Here is a 16,456-nt window from a genome sequence, read left to right on the forward strand (position 1 = left end):
TACCATGGACTGGTAGGAAAACAAACAGATTCATCCTGGAAAGGGTCAAACCGGGCTGCTCCTTGGAGGCAAGGATTCTAAGGCTCCGTCGAACATCCTTTGGACATGTTGCAAGGAGGAACTGGTCCTTGGAGAGGGACATCATGCTTGGTAGGGTGGAGGGACAGCGCAAAAGGGGAATGCCCCCTATGAGGTGGACTGACTCAGTGACTGGGGTAATCAGGATGGGTGTATCGGAGATGGTGCAATTGGCACAGGACAGAGCAGAGTTTAGGGCTATTGTACATAGGGTCGCTATGAGTCGCAAGTGACTCGACGGCACATAACAACAACAACAACAACAATTTGTGCATTCTTCTGGTAATCCATAGCATATTTAGTAATTTTTTTGCCAGCATCGTAATTTCAGTTCTTCTGTCTTCATTTCCATTGTCCACCTTCTGCATAAATATGAAACTGTGTAAAGACCACAGTCCAGTACACCTTAAGCATAATGTCATCCTTGCTTTTGAAAACTTTTGAGAGGTAACACATTTGTCCAATATAATATGTCTCTTGGTTTCTGAACTTCAATTTCCATGAACATCAATAGCTGATCCAAGTAGAATGAATTCTCCATTTAATAAATTTTATTTCAGAGGTTGTTGTTATGGTGGTGGTGGTGGTGGTGGTGGTGGTTGGGTACTGTCAAGCTGGGACTGACTTGTAAGAATTTTCATTTTCTTCACACTCAGGCCTAATCTACAATGAAGGCTTTTACCTTTTTTTACCTATATGCCAGTGTTTTGTAGAACAAGTCAGAGGTATAAAATTGAAGTTATTTCTTTTATATCATTCTTCACACCCTTAAGTTTTGCTGTTCCGCTTCCCAGATTCTGAAGCGTCTTGAGAGTCAAGCTGAATAAGCCACACTGAAGCAGCATAGAATGCTAATGATGATGATAAAAATAATATTTCTTGAGGAATTTTCTTCTTATTGGGCACCCTTACTTAACATACCCCATGGCCACATTTGAAACAGTACAGCAAGGATGTCAGTTTAAAGATTATAGTGTACCTGATCCAAGTCATGATATTTTCAGTTGCTTCTATGCACCTGAAAGTTGGACAGTGAGTAAGGATGACAGAAAAATCAATGCCTTTGAGTTTTGGTGTTGGAGAAGAGTGCTAGATATCCTATGGACTGCCAAAATAGGGGGTTTGTTTTTTGGGTTTGGTTTGTTGGGGTGTTTTGTTGGTTTGTGGGTTTTTTTGGTTGGTTTTTTTTTTTTTTTATAACATACAACCAGGATGCTCCTTAAAGGCAAGGATGGTGAAACTTCATCTCACATACTTACGGCATGTTGTCAGGAATGGCCAGTCCTTGGAAAAGTCATCATGCTGGGAAACGTAGAGAAGGTCAAAGAGAAGACCCTCAATGAGATGGGCTGAACAGCAACTGTAGTGATGGGCTCAAGCATAGGAGAGATGGTGAGGATACAGGATAGGACAAGGTGTGTTCATAGAGTTGCTATGACTTGTAGCTCACTTGACAACACCTACGAAAACAAGATCTTGGATTTTCTTCCATTTTCTTTGTTCCAGAGAAGGAGACAACAATTGGTACACCTTAGATGGCCACTCCTAAGCTCAAGTGGCTAGTCACCGTAGTAGATGTAGAGCATTTTCTCTGTGCTTAAGGTTGTCTGTCCAGTTGGCTATCTGTGAGTCTCTGTTTTGACAGTTGTGATGTGATCATTCCCTTAACAAGTTTTGATATAATCATTCCTTTGATGGGCTTTGCTATGAACAGCCCATCAGTTAGAAAGAGTGTCATCAGGGGTGTGGCCTGCATCAAGTATATAAGGAAGTATGGTGAGACTGGCTTGCATCTGGTTACTCACCTTTTCAGTTTCCTCGACCAACAACCCACAGAGCTGAGGCGTGGTAGCATCTACAAATGGGTTACATAGGAACATCTAGTTCACAGACATAGATTGGCCCTACTTGCAATATAAATCCAATAATGAATGCTGCCATCAGTTCTATGAGCTTTGAAGAGACTATGAATTTAGCAGATGTAAAATATTTTAACTACCTGCAACATCTCTAAGATACATGAAAAAAATGCGTCTATCCATATAAGTCAGATGCAACTCAGAAATGCATAGGAAAAACCAGCTATGTCAAGCAATCAAAGTTCATACTGCATATGAAAGGAGGAGAAAGGCTAAATGATGGGAAGAGGTGAAAGGAAGAAAAGGAAATGAAAGAGAATGAGACAGAAGAAGAAGAGAAAGAAAAAAGAATTGAAAAAGTTATGCTTCATTCCAAGAAAAGATTACACAGCAAACCCCTCAAGAATACTCACTGCTGGGCAAACTTCAAATTCAGTAAATAACCTATGGTACAAGGTCATCCAACATTTTCACTTCACTCTAACATCAACAGAAAAGTCATTAATATTTAGATATATATCACAGAGCTAACAATGAAAAATGCTTTGTAAGCTTCCTAATCATAACTAAATATTGTGAGGGAACATAATGTCTAGTTTGGGAGACTTGGGACCATAGTCTTGGAGACATTGAAGTCAGCAGGCATAACATAGTCCACAATCTGCTCCTGTGTGATTAACTGCTTCTGAAATCCCACTGGAGGGTCAGCTTCATATGGGTCAATTCTGATTCAATGCTACATCCTACTCATTATGAAGTAACTACAACCTTAAAAGCTTGTGAGCAATCATCTATGGTGAGACTGTTGGTCTCTTTCCCTTTTCAGAACAAAGAGATGGAAAGAAGAAAAGAAGTACAGAAACAATTAGTCCAAAGGACTAATGGACCACAAAAACCTCAAGTTCCATGACCCTGAAACTCAAAGAACTCCAGGGTGCCCGGTCACCGCTGCTGATAACTCTAAAAGGGATCACAGGAGAAGATCCTTGACAGAATAGAGAGAAATGTGGAACAAAACAAAACCTTTTTAGAAGGCCAGTACTGTTGGTCTGATAGACTGTTTGAACTTTGGAGACTGTAACTCTTATTCACTCTTTATATCTGGAACAAAATGCATACCTATGGCTCACCTGTCAGCCAAATTGTTGTTGTATTTAGGTGCTGTTGAGCACCACTTGTAGTGACTGTGAGACCAGCAGATCTGAACACTGCCTTCTCCTGAGCCATCCTCTTCATTTCTGACATACTTGAGCCCATTGCTGCAATCACTGTGTCAGTCCATCTCATCGAGTGTCTTCCTCTCTTTTACTCACCCTCCACTTTTCCAAGCATGATGTCCCTTTCCAAGAATAGCCTCTCCTAACAATATGCCCAAAGTATGGCAATAAAGCTTTGTCATCTTTGTTTCTACAGAGTATTCTGGCCACACTTTCTATAAGACATATCTTTTTGTTCTTTTGGCAGTCTTTGAGATATTCGGTACCTTCTCCAATACCACAGTTCAGAGTTCACAGTTCACAGTTAATTCTCCTCCTGTCATCCTTACTCATTGTCCAGTTTTCAGATACATAGCAAATGATTGAAAATACCAAAGCCTGAATCAGGTGCATCTTAGTATTCAGTAATTTGGAGAGGTCTCTGACTGCAGATTTTCTAATTAGTCTGATGATGATGATGGTGTCATTGAGTCAATTATGACTCATAGCAGCTCTACAAATAATAGATCTTAACTCTGTCCTATCTGCCAACTTCACAATCTCTGACATGCACAAGCCCATTACTACAGTCACTGTGTCAATCCACCTCAGGTTGAGGGTCTTCCTTTCCTTTGCTGTCCCTCCACCTTTACAAGCATGATGGCCTTCTGCAAGATGAAGCCTCACCATCCTTGCTTCCAAGGAGCAATCTGGCTTTGACCTCTCCAAGACATATGTTTGTTCTTTGGCAGTCATGGGATATTCAGTACTCTTTTCCAACACCACCACTCAAAGGTATCAATTTTTCTTCTGTCATTTTTATTCAATTTCCATCTCTCAGATGCATAGCAAATGACTGAAAAGACCATGGTCTAAAAAAAAAAAATTTAAAGACCATGGTCTGAATCAGGTGAACCTTAGTCCTCAAACTAACATAATTTGCTCCTCGGTAATTTGGAGAGGTACCTGACTACAGATTTCCCCATTGCGATACATCTCCTGACCTCTTGACTGCTGGTGCCAAGAGTATGTATTGTGGATCCAATTAAGATGAAGTGTTTACCAGTTTCAATCTTTTTTCCATCTATCATGATGTCCAGTGGTGAGAATTTTTGTTTTCTTGATGTTGAGATGTGATCCATATTGAAGGTTATGGTGTTTCATCTTCTGCAGCAATTGTTTTAAGTTCTCCTTGAAGCAAAGCTGTGTCATGTGCATATCAAAGATTATCAGTGAGCCTCTCTCTAATCCTGATGCCACATTCTCCTTCATCGAGTTCAGCTTCTCAAATAATTTTCTCAGCATATAGAGTGTCTTTCATTACAAGCAGGAAAGTCAAATAGTAGACAATTACTAATAATTATTAATACATTATTAGTAGGAATTACTGATGACATAGTCCATAGGGAGTTAAGCTGTTAGCCCAAGGGTGGTGCCTCTCTGGTGGTTTGAATCCACTTAGTGGCTCCTAGGGGAAAAAATAAGCAGTCTTCTCCCTTCTTTAGTCTTGAAAAGCCAATAGAGGGGCAGTTCTGACTCTAGAGCAGTGAGTTAGATGGTGACCAATAACATCAGGGAGGCACTCACTCTTAGAATAACCAGCCATATAAGGTCAAAAGATAAAGCCCAGAAAACAGGAAGGAGGAGGACAGAAAGATAAGTGAGAATTACAAGGAAGAAGCAGAAAAAAAGACAACTCTATTTTTGAGGTTATAATTAATGGAATTTTAATTTCTCAAGTAATTTTAAGGAAGGGACCTCTCCAAATTATTGAGGAGTATTGATGTCAGTTGAGGACTAAGGTGTACCTGATTCAGGCCATAGTCTTTCTGATCACTTGCTATGTATCTGAGAACTGGACAATGACTAAGGAGGACAGAAGAATTGATGCCTTTGAGCTGTGGTGTTGGAGAAGAGCACTGAACAGCCCATGCATGACCAAAAGAACAAACAAATATGTCTTCGAGAAGGAGTGCTCTTTGGAGGGAAGAATGATGAGGCTTCACCTCACATACTTGGGCCTCTTGCTAGGAGGTGCTATTCCCTGGAGAAGGACATGATGTTGGGAAGGGTGGAAGGGCAGTAAAGGAAAGGAGACCCTCAACCAGGTGGATTCATGTGAGGACTGTGTTTCAGGAAGTGTGAGGATGACACAGGATAGAACACAGTTCAGATCTTTTCTTCATAGGGTCATGATGAGTAGTACTTGACTCGATGGCATCTAACAACACAATGTTATAAAGAACAAACAAAGATATCTTAGAAAGTGTGCAGCCAGAGTGCTCTGTGGAGGCAAAGATTATGATGGGTAGGTTGCCAGGAGGGTCTATTCCTTGGAGCGAAACATGATGCTCAGAAACGCAGAGGGTCAGTGAAGGAGAAGATCCACGGCCAAGTGGATTGACATGGTGACTGCCGCAATGGGTTCTAATATATCAGGAAGTGTGAGGATAGTACGGGATAGGACAGGGTTTAGATCTGTTATTCATAGGGTCACTGTGGGTCATAATCGACTCGACGACACCTAACAACAACAATTAATGCTATAAAAGAAAATACAAATGAATAAAAAACATCAATGTATTCAAAACCTTCAAATCACAATTTTAAAATATTAAAAATTAATAAAGCCTTTTTAAAAAAACATATTATAGCCTTGGAAATCCTGTGAGGTCACTCTCTTATGTCCTATAGGGTCTTTGTTAGTCAGAAATGCCTCTATATCAGGAGTGCTAATGAGATTGCCTTGAATATTGAAATTAATAGGAAAAATTTCTTCACATCAAATTCTCAGTTATGAGGCTGCAATCATAATCCAGAGGTCTTCATGCATTAAATTCTTGATTAAACCCAGCAAGATAAGGGCACTGAGACATTTATTCAGTAACTATAGTGAACTTATATTTTTCTATTATATTTTCAAGTTCAAAGCTGATTGACTTAGTTTGTGAGGGACTTTTGTCCTCTTTTAAATGATTCTGCTGAAAGTAAAGCTATGTGTTGGTTTATGGCTTAATTTAGCAAAGCTTGAAAGAATTTATTAAATACTTGAACTTTCTGTATGAAATTTGAGTTTATGTGAGTTGTATTAAGCAATCAGGGGAAAAGAAACCAAAAATAAATTAGATCAGCAACCTTCAGGTAGGTGTTTGATTCAGCCTAAAATTATGATTCAAACTCTTCATTGTTTAAACCATTTTGTTATATGGCATGGGCTTATGATGCAAACACAATACTGGTAAAATGTATTATAACTGCAAATCATACACTTTGTTGGAAGCTGTGGGGTCAAAACCCATTTTATAAATTTACATAAAATCAATCAAAAAGATAAGGCATTAAAGGCAATTCAAACCTCAACAAGTAATCAAAGATTACTATCTAAACAATTATGCCTAGCCAGCATTCAAACAAACGCAACACTCACCACAGTGGTGAGCAGAATGCAGTATGGGGGCTGTAGAGAGCTGCAAGATGTCATACACTGAGCTGTAGCTGTCCTCTACTCATGCCTCTGGGTTTCAGCTCTGAGAGCCAGGTTTTTATGCCATTATTTCATGCAGGCAGGAACCACAGTCCAGATTTCCACCAATTAGAGTCTCTCAGAATCCATCGTAATAACCAGTATTGAGGTGCAATTAATGAGAATTCAAATATTCCATCTTTAGACCGACACTTTGTACCTTTGGGCCTGATACAGCATCTCTTGATTAACATATTAAGTTTCTGGGCCAAATATGGCATCTTCTGACTAGTATAGGATGAGGATATTCCATGAGTTCTCCTCTTAGCTTTATTCTATCTAATATACACTGGCATGCTAACTTCCAACATTCTAAATGTTAGCTTTCTAAGCTTCATTTATTATTTTTACTGTTAACACTGACACGTTTGCTTATCCATTTTTAACATTCGTTCTATGTTTTACAGTATATTATAAATACTAACACAAACTTGCTTATTAACTTCTAGCATTCTAAACTTAAGTTTCATTCTATGCTTCTACTAATGCCCTAGGCATCATGACCCCACATTCTTAGCTCACTTCACCGTTACCCCTCTAGCCATACTGAACACAGTAAAGATTATCTATCATTAAAACTTGCATTCCTCCCTTAACATAATTTTCGCTAACATATTCTTTTTTGAAATAAAATTTTCTTTTAATGGTCATTTTAAGGAATGTTTACAGAGAAGTTAGGTTTTCATTCATTCATTGTTACACATTTTGCCCTCTCACTAACTAATATTATTCACAGACTTGTGCTCCTAAGAGTGTGCCATATTCAGTTGCCATTTTTGGAGGTAAAAATATAACTGGATATTAACAAATATATATGTTTAAACAAAAACATGCTAAGCCTGAAAAGCATATGATTTCATTTACTTGGCTTTGGTCTCAATCAAACAACGAATGTTTGATTAACATTCAGCAAATGTTCAAATTTTTAATTTGTGTGTAAGACATAGGGTGCAAAGGTAAACCAAACTAAAATCCTGCCTTCAGGAAGTTCACATTGAGGAAAATAAGGAGTTGAGAATATAAGACTAATTGCTGAAGAAAAATATGAGAAGTGTTCATTTCCCTGTAAATGTAAAAAAAAAATGGACTAAATCAAGCATGATAGGACTACAGAAGAAAGAAAAGATCTTTGGGCATTATAATATGTAAGAAAGGGGTATCTTGGTTTTCTAGAGCTATCATAATAACCACAAGATGAGTGGCTTTGAAGAACCAATTTGTTGTCTCATACTTTTGATAACTAAAGTATAAATCCAGGGCTATGTTCTCTGTGAAGTCTCTGGGAGAAGATCCTTCCTCGGTTTTTTTAGCTTTTGGAAATCCCAAGCATTTCTTGGTGCTCCTGAACTTAGGGAATGGAGCCTTACATGATGTTCTTCCCATGTGTTTTTCTGTTTATTCTTTTACAAGACAACAACTGCAACCAAGATACACTGTCTGTGGCATAGTCAATAAAACACAAGCAGACATCTTTATGGTACTCCTTGCTCTCAGCCAAGATATATCTGACCTCAGTAATGATATCCCTTGTGCAATGGGCATTTCTAAATCCAGCCTGAATCTCTGGCAGTTCTCTGTTAATGAACTTTTACAGCTATTTTTTTTTTATAATCTTCAGCAAGATTTTACCTGCAGATGCTATTAATGGTGGTGGTGGTGGTGTTGGTGGTTATGTGCTATTAAGTCATAGCAACCCTATTAACAATAGTTCTGAAGCCTACCCTATCCTGAGCCATATTCTAACACACCTACCTCCACTACCCCAGTTACTGTGTCAATCTATCTCATCCAGGGTCTTCCTCTCTTACACTATCCCTCCAGCCTACCAAGCATAATGTCCCCCAAGTACTGACCCGTCCTGGTAACATACCCAAATTATGTGATATGGAACCTCAAAATGCCTCTAAGGAGCAGCTTGATTTCATCCTCTCAAGGACAGACCTATTTGTTCTCTTGGCAGTTCATGGTAGGAACAATACTCTGCTATAGTACCACAACTCAAAGAAGTTGATTCTTCTATCATTCTTAGCTATTGTTTAGCTCTTTGATGCATAGTAAGTAATAGTGAAGACTATGGCTTGGGTTAGGTGCATCTTAGTCTCTAAACTGATGACATCGTTGCTCTTTAGCATTCTGAAGAGAGAGAGAGAGAGAGAGAGTAGTAAAACAATGGGCTGGAATATGGCAAGATGGTGTAGGATACGGCAAAGTTCTGATCATATTCCTAGGGTCTCAGCATACTTCTAAAGTGATCATTGTTGTTGTTATTGTATATGGTTCAGTTGGGACCAACTCATAGGTGAACTTACAGTGGATTTTAAATGGCAGTAAATCACATGGGAAGAGATTGCCCATCTTCTGTGGAGCAGCCGATAGATTCAAACAACCCACCTGTGGGTTGGCAGTGTAACTCCTTATCATTGAAGTACTAACAGAAAAGAAATTATTGTTTGCCTGGGTTGCAAGAATGAGAAATGATCAGGGAGAAGAGAATAACTATAATGAGTAGGAGTTTTTAAATGGAGTGACAAAAATATTTTAAAATGAGATGGTAGTAATGGTTGCATAATTCTGAACCATACTAAAAACCTGTCGATTTTTTTTATACTTAATACATGAGTTTTATGGTGCTTAAGTATATCTAAATAAAGCTGTTTTTAAAAAATAAGCATCTGTGGTAACTCCAGAATTTGCAACGTACAGTGACACTGAGAGATAAAGAAAACTATGAAGCACAGAGACACAGATATGGAGCTTGGACACAGCCAGCGTCAGAGTTACGGCAGGCCGAGATCCAGGCCAGTCCTTCCAGGAGAAAGAATGTACAAAAACCAAGGGCCACTTTTCCAGCCTGCAGAGAGCTGACAGTTCTCTATCAGGGACTGTAACGTTGACTCTTAGATTTCTGACTAGCTCAAATGTGATAGTTACTTGATAAGATTGTGAAACTTGTCTGGTTTTGCTTTTATCCTCTAGTTTTTGAAGAGCCGGAAGATCCAAGCAACAGATCATTTTTCTCTGAAATCATCTCTTCGATTTCGGATGTCAAGTTCAGCCACAGTGGGAGGTATATTATGACCAGGGACTATCTGACAGTTAAAGTCTGGGATCTAAACATGGAAAACCGCCCCATCGAGACTTACCAGGTAAGGACCGCCACCTCACCCACAGCAGAAAACCTAAGCACTTCCTTTGAGGGCTTCCATGTCCACCTCTAGCTTGGAAATGTTTATAACCTAGAAAAATTAAATATATATTTATATTCACTTGGCTCAATGGCACCTAACAATAAGAACAACATATTCACTTGGAAAGGGGCATCATGCTTGGAAAGATGGAGGGTTAGCAAAACAGAGGAACAGCCTCAACCAGATAGATTGGCTCACTGACTGCTCAATGGGCTCACATGTGTCAGAAATGATGGGGATGGCACACGAGAGGACAGGGCTCAGATCTGTTATTCACAGGGTCCCAAGGAGTTGTACTCGACTCAAGAGCAGCTAATAACAATAATGATATTTTATAAAGTGGTCAAACCTGCAAAGCCAGATGATTTAAGACAAGAGTGCATATGGAAGTTAAATGTAACCACTCTCTACTGAGCACTTAATGTAGGATGGGTACTGTAGATACAGAGGTGAACAAGACGAACATGGCCCTGCTCTCATGCATAGCTTGCCATCTGCTAGAGAAAGCAGATGATGAATAAGGAATCAACTGTGCAGTTGAGCAAGAGATGATGTGGTGTGCCGTGGAAACTTATGTCAGGGAAGGCCAGACTAGTTGAAGAAAAGCTTTTTTGAAGTGACCCTTACACAGAGCGAGTCTCTAGTGCCACGAAATGGCTGCTTTAGGAGGCTATAATTCTGAGATCGGGGTTCTGTTTCCACAAGAAGCTTTCTCTGCCCACTTTGGAAAAAAGTCCTTGTCTCAGTTTCCTTAGATTTCTTAGCAATCTCCTGTGTTCTCTTATCCTCATTCTTGCATCTTTACCTAATCTGCTTCTTTCATATCTTAAAGGTGTTTAGCTTACCACACATCCTGATAGGGCCTTGTTAATATTACACAGATAATCCTATCCTCAAAAGCATAAAGGTTAGGATTTTTAAAAGACGAACAAGGGTCATAGAAATAAACATAGACCAGTTACGAAGTTACTGCAGCATTCCTACTAGGAGTGATAATGGCATTACTACCGAGGTATCCAGGTTGTGGCTTTATTTCCATGAAAGAGCTGCCAGAATTAGACAACAAAGTTGGTGAAAGAGGAAAGAGAAACACAAAGGATTATTCCAAGATTTCTTTTATCCTGAATTATCAGAAGAGTAGAGTAACCATTTTATTAAGATAAGGCAATTGAGAGTGAAAAGGAGGAATAAATGCAAAATCTAGGAAAGTGTGTAACTCAGCAAATGCAGGGTCCGAAGTGAGACAGACAATTCTCTCTTCTTCTCTATTTCTCCTGAGGCATATGAACCTGCTTGATATAGGCAAGTAGGGAACATAAAGTTCAACTTAACCAGGGATGGTGTATTGCCAGTTAAGTAGTGTGGAGAGACATAAAAGGGAGGTGAAAGGATATACTCAGGAAATTATTGTGAGGATGGATATAAAATCAGAAAGGCAAAAAGAAATAAATATATAAAGCAAGAATGCACAAAAGGCAAGAGGCCAAGATTTTTAAAGAATTGTCACTAGAAAGAATGAAGTAGAAAGCTAAAGTCAGGGTCTGAAACATGACCAAAGAAGCAAAAGATAAAACGCACTGAAGATTAAAAGAGTAGTCTATTGATCACAAATGATGGCAGGAATAGTGATAGAAGAAAAGACAAGATGCTCAAATTGTTTCAAGAAAGAGAGAGACTGAATTTTGATTAATCTAAGGAGGCAATTGTTGCAGTATTCTACAGAGCAAGAACAAAATCCTAACTGAGCCTGGAAGGAAGTACCATACGAGCAGGAGCCCAGGGTAATGAAGTGGAAGCTGCACTGAAGGCACTGGCAAAAAAATTAGGCCCCAAGAATCAATGGGACACCAATTGGCTTGTATCAATCAACAGATGCAGACTTAGATGTGCTCACCAGTCTAAGCCAGGAAATTTGGAGGTTGGCTATCTGGCCAATATATTGAAAAGAGGTCCATATATGCTTCCATTCCCAAGGAAAGTGATCCAACTGAATGTGGAAACTACTGAACAATATCATTAATATCATATGCAAGCAAAATCCTGATGATCATTCAAAAACAACAAAAATAAGTACATAGATAGAGAACTGCCAGAAGTTCAGGAAGGATTTAGAAGAGGCCGTGTCACCAGGGACATCATTGCTGATGTCAAATGAATCCTGGCTGAAAGTAGAAAGTACCAGAAGAATATCTATTTGTGCTTTATTGACTATTTAAAGGCATTTGACTGTGTGGATCATCACAAACTGTGGCTGACATTGAGAAGAATGGGAATCCCAGAGCACTTGATTGTGCTCAAGCAGAACCTATATACCTGGGCCAAGAGGCTGTTGTGTGAACAGAGCAGGGGAACACTGCATGGTTTACAATTAAGCAGAGCGTGGCAGAGTTGTATTATCTCTCCATATCTATTTAATCTGTATGATGAGCAAATTACTTGAGAAGCTGGAGTCTATGAAGAAGAATGTGGCATCAGGATTGGAGGGAGACTCATCAATAACCTGCATTATGCAGACCCTAAGATTGGATCCAGAGTCAGGGCCATCTGATTTAAGGACTATTTTCACTGAAAGAATTAGCATCTTCTATCAGTAGATGTTTGTAAAAATAACTGTGTTTTTGTTTGTTTGTTTGTTTGTTGGTTTGTTTGGTTTTTTTTTTATTTTTGTGTGAGTGTACCGTCAAATCAGATCTGACTGGTACAGGAGGAGATTGTCCCTCCTTTTCTCGGCAGAGCATCTGGTGGATTCGAACCGTGTGCCTCTGGGATTGTAGTTGCAGCTCCTTGCCACTAGGCCACCAGAGCTCCCCAAAATAACTGTGTTTTAAAAAGGTAACTGACCAAGTTCACTCTTCATGTGTTTCCCCCTCAGGTTCATGACTACCTCCGCAGCAAGTTGTGCTCCCTCTATGAAAATGACTGCATTTTTGATAAATTTGAGTGTGTATGGAATGGGTCAGACAGGTAAGGAACACTCTGAGATGGGAAACCTTCCAAAGGCAGGTCACCTCCTGTGGAGGTCCTACATGATTTATCCCAAATAGAGTACAAATGCAGGAATATGTTCTGTGAGTCCCTGAGTGACTGAAGGCTAGTCCTGGAGAGGAGGAAAGAGTGGGATGAGACCCTGGAATTCTTTCAGTAACTGGCACAGGTGACCATTTATCATCCACCTGAAAATCCTTTCTTATACTCACAAAATACAGTCAGAGCTGGTGCAACATCCCAGAAAATTCCAGCCCGAACAGCTCAGATTACTGCAGTCAAATCTAAAATTACTTCCTTAGAGTTTCTAGTGTAAACAGACCTGGCCATAGGCCCTAGTGGTTCATTAGCTGACTTCTAGTCAGCCTCATTTTTCACATTTCCTGAGTGTGATATATTACTGTTTTAAGGCCTTTGATTTTTGACAATATGTCATAATACCTCCCAATAGTTCCTTTTTAGTTTGACAAATACAAATGATTCTCTGACTTCCAGAGAACTCAGTGCAGGCTTCCAGCGGCTGGCTTCATTCCCTGACTGAGAATAGTGCTTGGAGAGCACCCTCAAACTGTTAAGAAGGCGCACCGAGATTTTGGGGTTTAGCAAACCTGAGCTGTCTCTTGTTATTAGGCTTTCTTTGCCACTCGGCCAAAAGGAACATTTCACTTAGCAAGTCTGGCAGGACTCAAGACACATCAAGCAACTAGGATGAGGCAGAGTGAAGACAGGGCAACTGTGATGTTTGGACACAAACACCCACAGGGAAGTGAGGCCAGCAGTGGCCCCTCTATTGTCCTAGAAAATCGAAACAGCTGTTGGCACCACTGCTCCATTTTCCCCTCTAGTGTGGCCTTTAGAACTACACTGAGTTGATCTACCAGGCACCTCCATGTCCATTATTGTATTGCTAGGGACCACAGTCCCACAGTATCATTTCCATCATCCCCATTTTACAGTTGAGGAAACTGAGGGACAGTGAAGTAAAACCACCCTCCCCAGCTCATGCACTAGTAAACAATTATGGCAAGAGTAAGAAGTTTTTCATTTGAGCCCCAAGATCAGCATTTTTTTGTAACATCAGAACTGGGAAGCAAAAGCAACACAAAGGTACTTTGTTCTCTGCCCATCCCAAGGACATAACAGGCATTCTATAAATATCTATTGATTAAAAGGTTGAATGAATAGTGTCCTCTAATGCCTATTGACAAATCAGTTTATAAAATGGGACTGCCAAGAAAACAAATAGGTCTGACTTGGAGAGGGTTGAAACCAGGTTCTTCCTTGGAGTCTAGGATTTTGAAGCTCCATCTCCCATACTTTGGACACGTGACCAGGAGGGACCAGTCCAGTCCTTGGAGAAGGACATCATTCTTGGAAGGGTAGAGGGACAGCACAGGAGGGGAAGATCCCAGATGAGATGTATTGATACAGTGACTGGGGCAAAAGGGATTGGTGTGTCAGTCAGTGAGACTGGCTCAGGACAGGGCAAGCTTCAGAGCTGCTGGACACATAGGGTTGTTATGAGTCACAGGCGACTCGATGGCAGGTAACAACAATAACAATCACATAAGAGTGAGAGAAGGATGGGCCATCTCCTCCCATGTGACGTAATGCTATGAAAACCCACTGGAGGGTCAGCTTTTGGTCGGTTCCAACTTGATGACACACAACACAACAATCACTTTAGAAACATGCTCTAGGCCATGGTCTACATCAGCTGCATTTCTCTGCATCCCCTGCCATAGTTTCTGATAGCTACAGCTTCAAGCTTGGAGATTTTGCTAACGTGGTTATACTCTTTCTTAAGAACAAGCAAAGTCATAGGTGAGGAAAGCTTCCCTCAATATATAGGAAACAAATGAGGTAAAGTGGTGTTCAACTTTTGCCCTGAGTCAGGCAGATGGAGGCTCGAGTCTCAGCTCTGTTTCTTCCTAGCAGTGAGACATTGTACAAGTTACGTTCTACTTCTTATTTGCAAATGCCTTAATGATGTTTAACAATAGCACAGAGGTAAAAAGTTCCACATGGTGCCTGACAAGGTAATGATGGCTTTCTGTAGTGTAGAGACAGACATTTTACAACTTTGGTATTCTTGGGTCAGAATAATAAAATCTAACCTTTGGTTAATTTACTTGGCGTAGCTGGCAAAGTACCCCAAAACTTATCTCCCTTCTGTGGCCCAACCTCATCAGCTTTCCTTCACCTAGGACAGTCCAAGTCACAGGGAGAACAGATGGGACCCTGCTCTCCATGGCACTGAGTCAGCTGGAGCTGCCCCACAAACAAGCCCCACTCCCTAGGAGGCAGGACCATGAGAGCCTCCTGTGCCTGTGTCTGACTTGTCACCATTGAAGATTCAGTCCCTTGCTCTGGAAGGTCTCCTTATCCTTTGTAGATTCTCCAGAGGATGAATAAGTCTTGTAAAATGATAGAAACCATCTGTCAGCCTACTACAAAATTTTCCCTTTTCAACCATCTCAATGAAATTCAAATTTTAATTTGTTTACTTTCCTCCTTAGTTAGCCTATGATGTCTTCCATTTCCAGAAAAGTTTTCTCAAAGGCTGAATTTAGAGCTAGTGCTTAGAATGGAAGAGGATAGCAGGTCCATGACCAGATGCCCTCCATGTTTATCCTAAGGTGTGGGTGTGATAATGCCTTGTTTGGTGTTGTTGTTGTTATTATGTGCCGTAGAGTCACCTGCAACTCATAGAGACACGATTGTGCCACCCCAGTCACTGAATCAATCCACCTCATTAGAGGGTCTTCCCCTCCTGCGCTGTCCCTCCATCCTCCCAAGCATGACCGGTCCCTCCTTACATGTCCAGAGTATGTTAGACGAAGCTTCACAATCCTTGCCTCCAAGGACCAGCCTGGTTTAACTATTTCCTGGATGAACCTGTTCATTTTCTTAGCAGATGCTGGAAAATTCAGGAATTCTCCTATGGCTGCCATAATTTCCATTTGACTAGTCTTTAACTTTTCAAAAATATGTCCATTTCAGTCTGATGTGGGGTGGCTAGGGATGAAACAATTAAAGTCATCAGACAGATTAGGAACCAGGACTCCATCAAACAAGTAGCAAAGGGGGCTGTCATTCTTTCCTATGCCTGTTCCTTATACTTGTTGTTCTTAGTGACTCAGAAGGAAGCGAAACATCACACTGCAATGCCTTTTTTATGCTACCATGAATTATTTTTTTTTAAAAAATGGCAAAATTAAAGTAGGTCCCTGGGTGGTACAAGGGGTTTGTGCTCAGCTATTAACCACTGGTGATTCAGCCCACCCAGCTGCCCTGCAGAAGACAAAACTATCAATCTGCTTCCATTAAAAACTCAAAACCAGTCCTTGAAACCTCACCTTGGTCACCTTTGTAACCTTGGAAAAAAATTCACGCCTATTACTCAAGTATCAGTCAAACAGATCAAGGTGATTGGTAGCTCCAGGGAGACACACACTCCTTAGAATAACCAACCCTATAAGGTCAAATCTCCAGAGTAATATATCGTATGGTCATCAGACTCAAAATGCCCCATGCCAGTCCATCTCATCTCTCCAATGCCTAATATGTCAATATTTATGCGTTCCATTTCTTTCTTAACAATTTCTAATTTTCCTTCATTCATGG

General features: G+C 40.2%; 1 protein-coding gene across 1 annotated transcript in view; it reads left to right on the forward strand.

Moving 5' to 3' along the window:
- PPP2R2B (protein phosphatase 2, regulatory subunit B, beta) overlaps window positions 1-16,456 on the forward strand; it is a 454,390-nt gene that overhangs the window by 432,754 nt on the left and 5,180 nt on the right. Inside the window, 2 exon segments of the mRNA XM_006893736.1 lie at window positions 9,633-9,802; window positions 12,717-12,808. Coding sequence (XP_006893798.1) covers window positions 9,633-9,802; window positions 12,717-12,808 — 262 coding nt within the window.

The sequence above is a fragment of the Elephantulus edwardii genome, unplaced genomic scaffold (assembly GCF_000299155.1).
Source record: "Elephantulus edwardii isolate Elephantulus edwardi_28Jun2011 unplaced genomic scaffold, EleEdw1.0 scaffold00130, whole genome shotgun sequence".
NCBI classification, from domain to species: domain Eukaryota; kingdom Metazoa; phylum Chordata; class Mammalia; order Macroscelidea; family Macroscelididae; genus Elephantulus; species Elephantulus edwardii.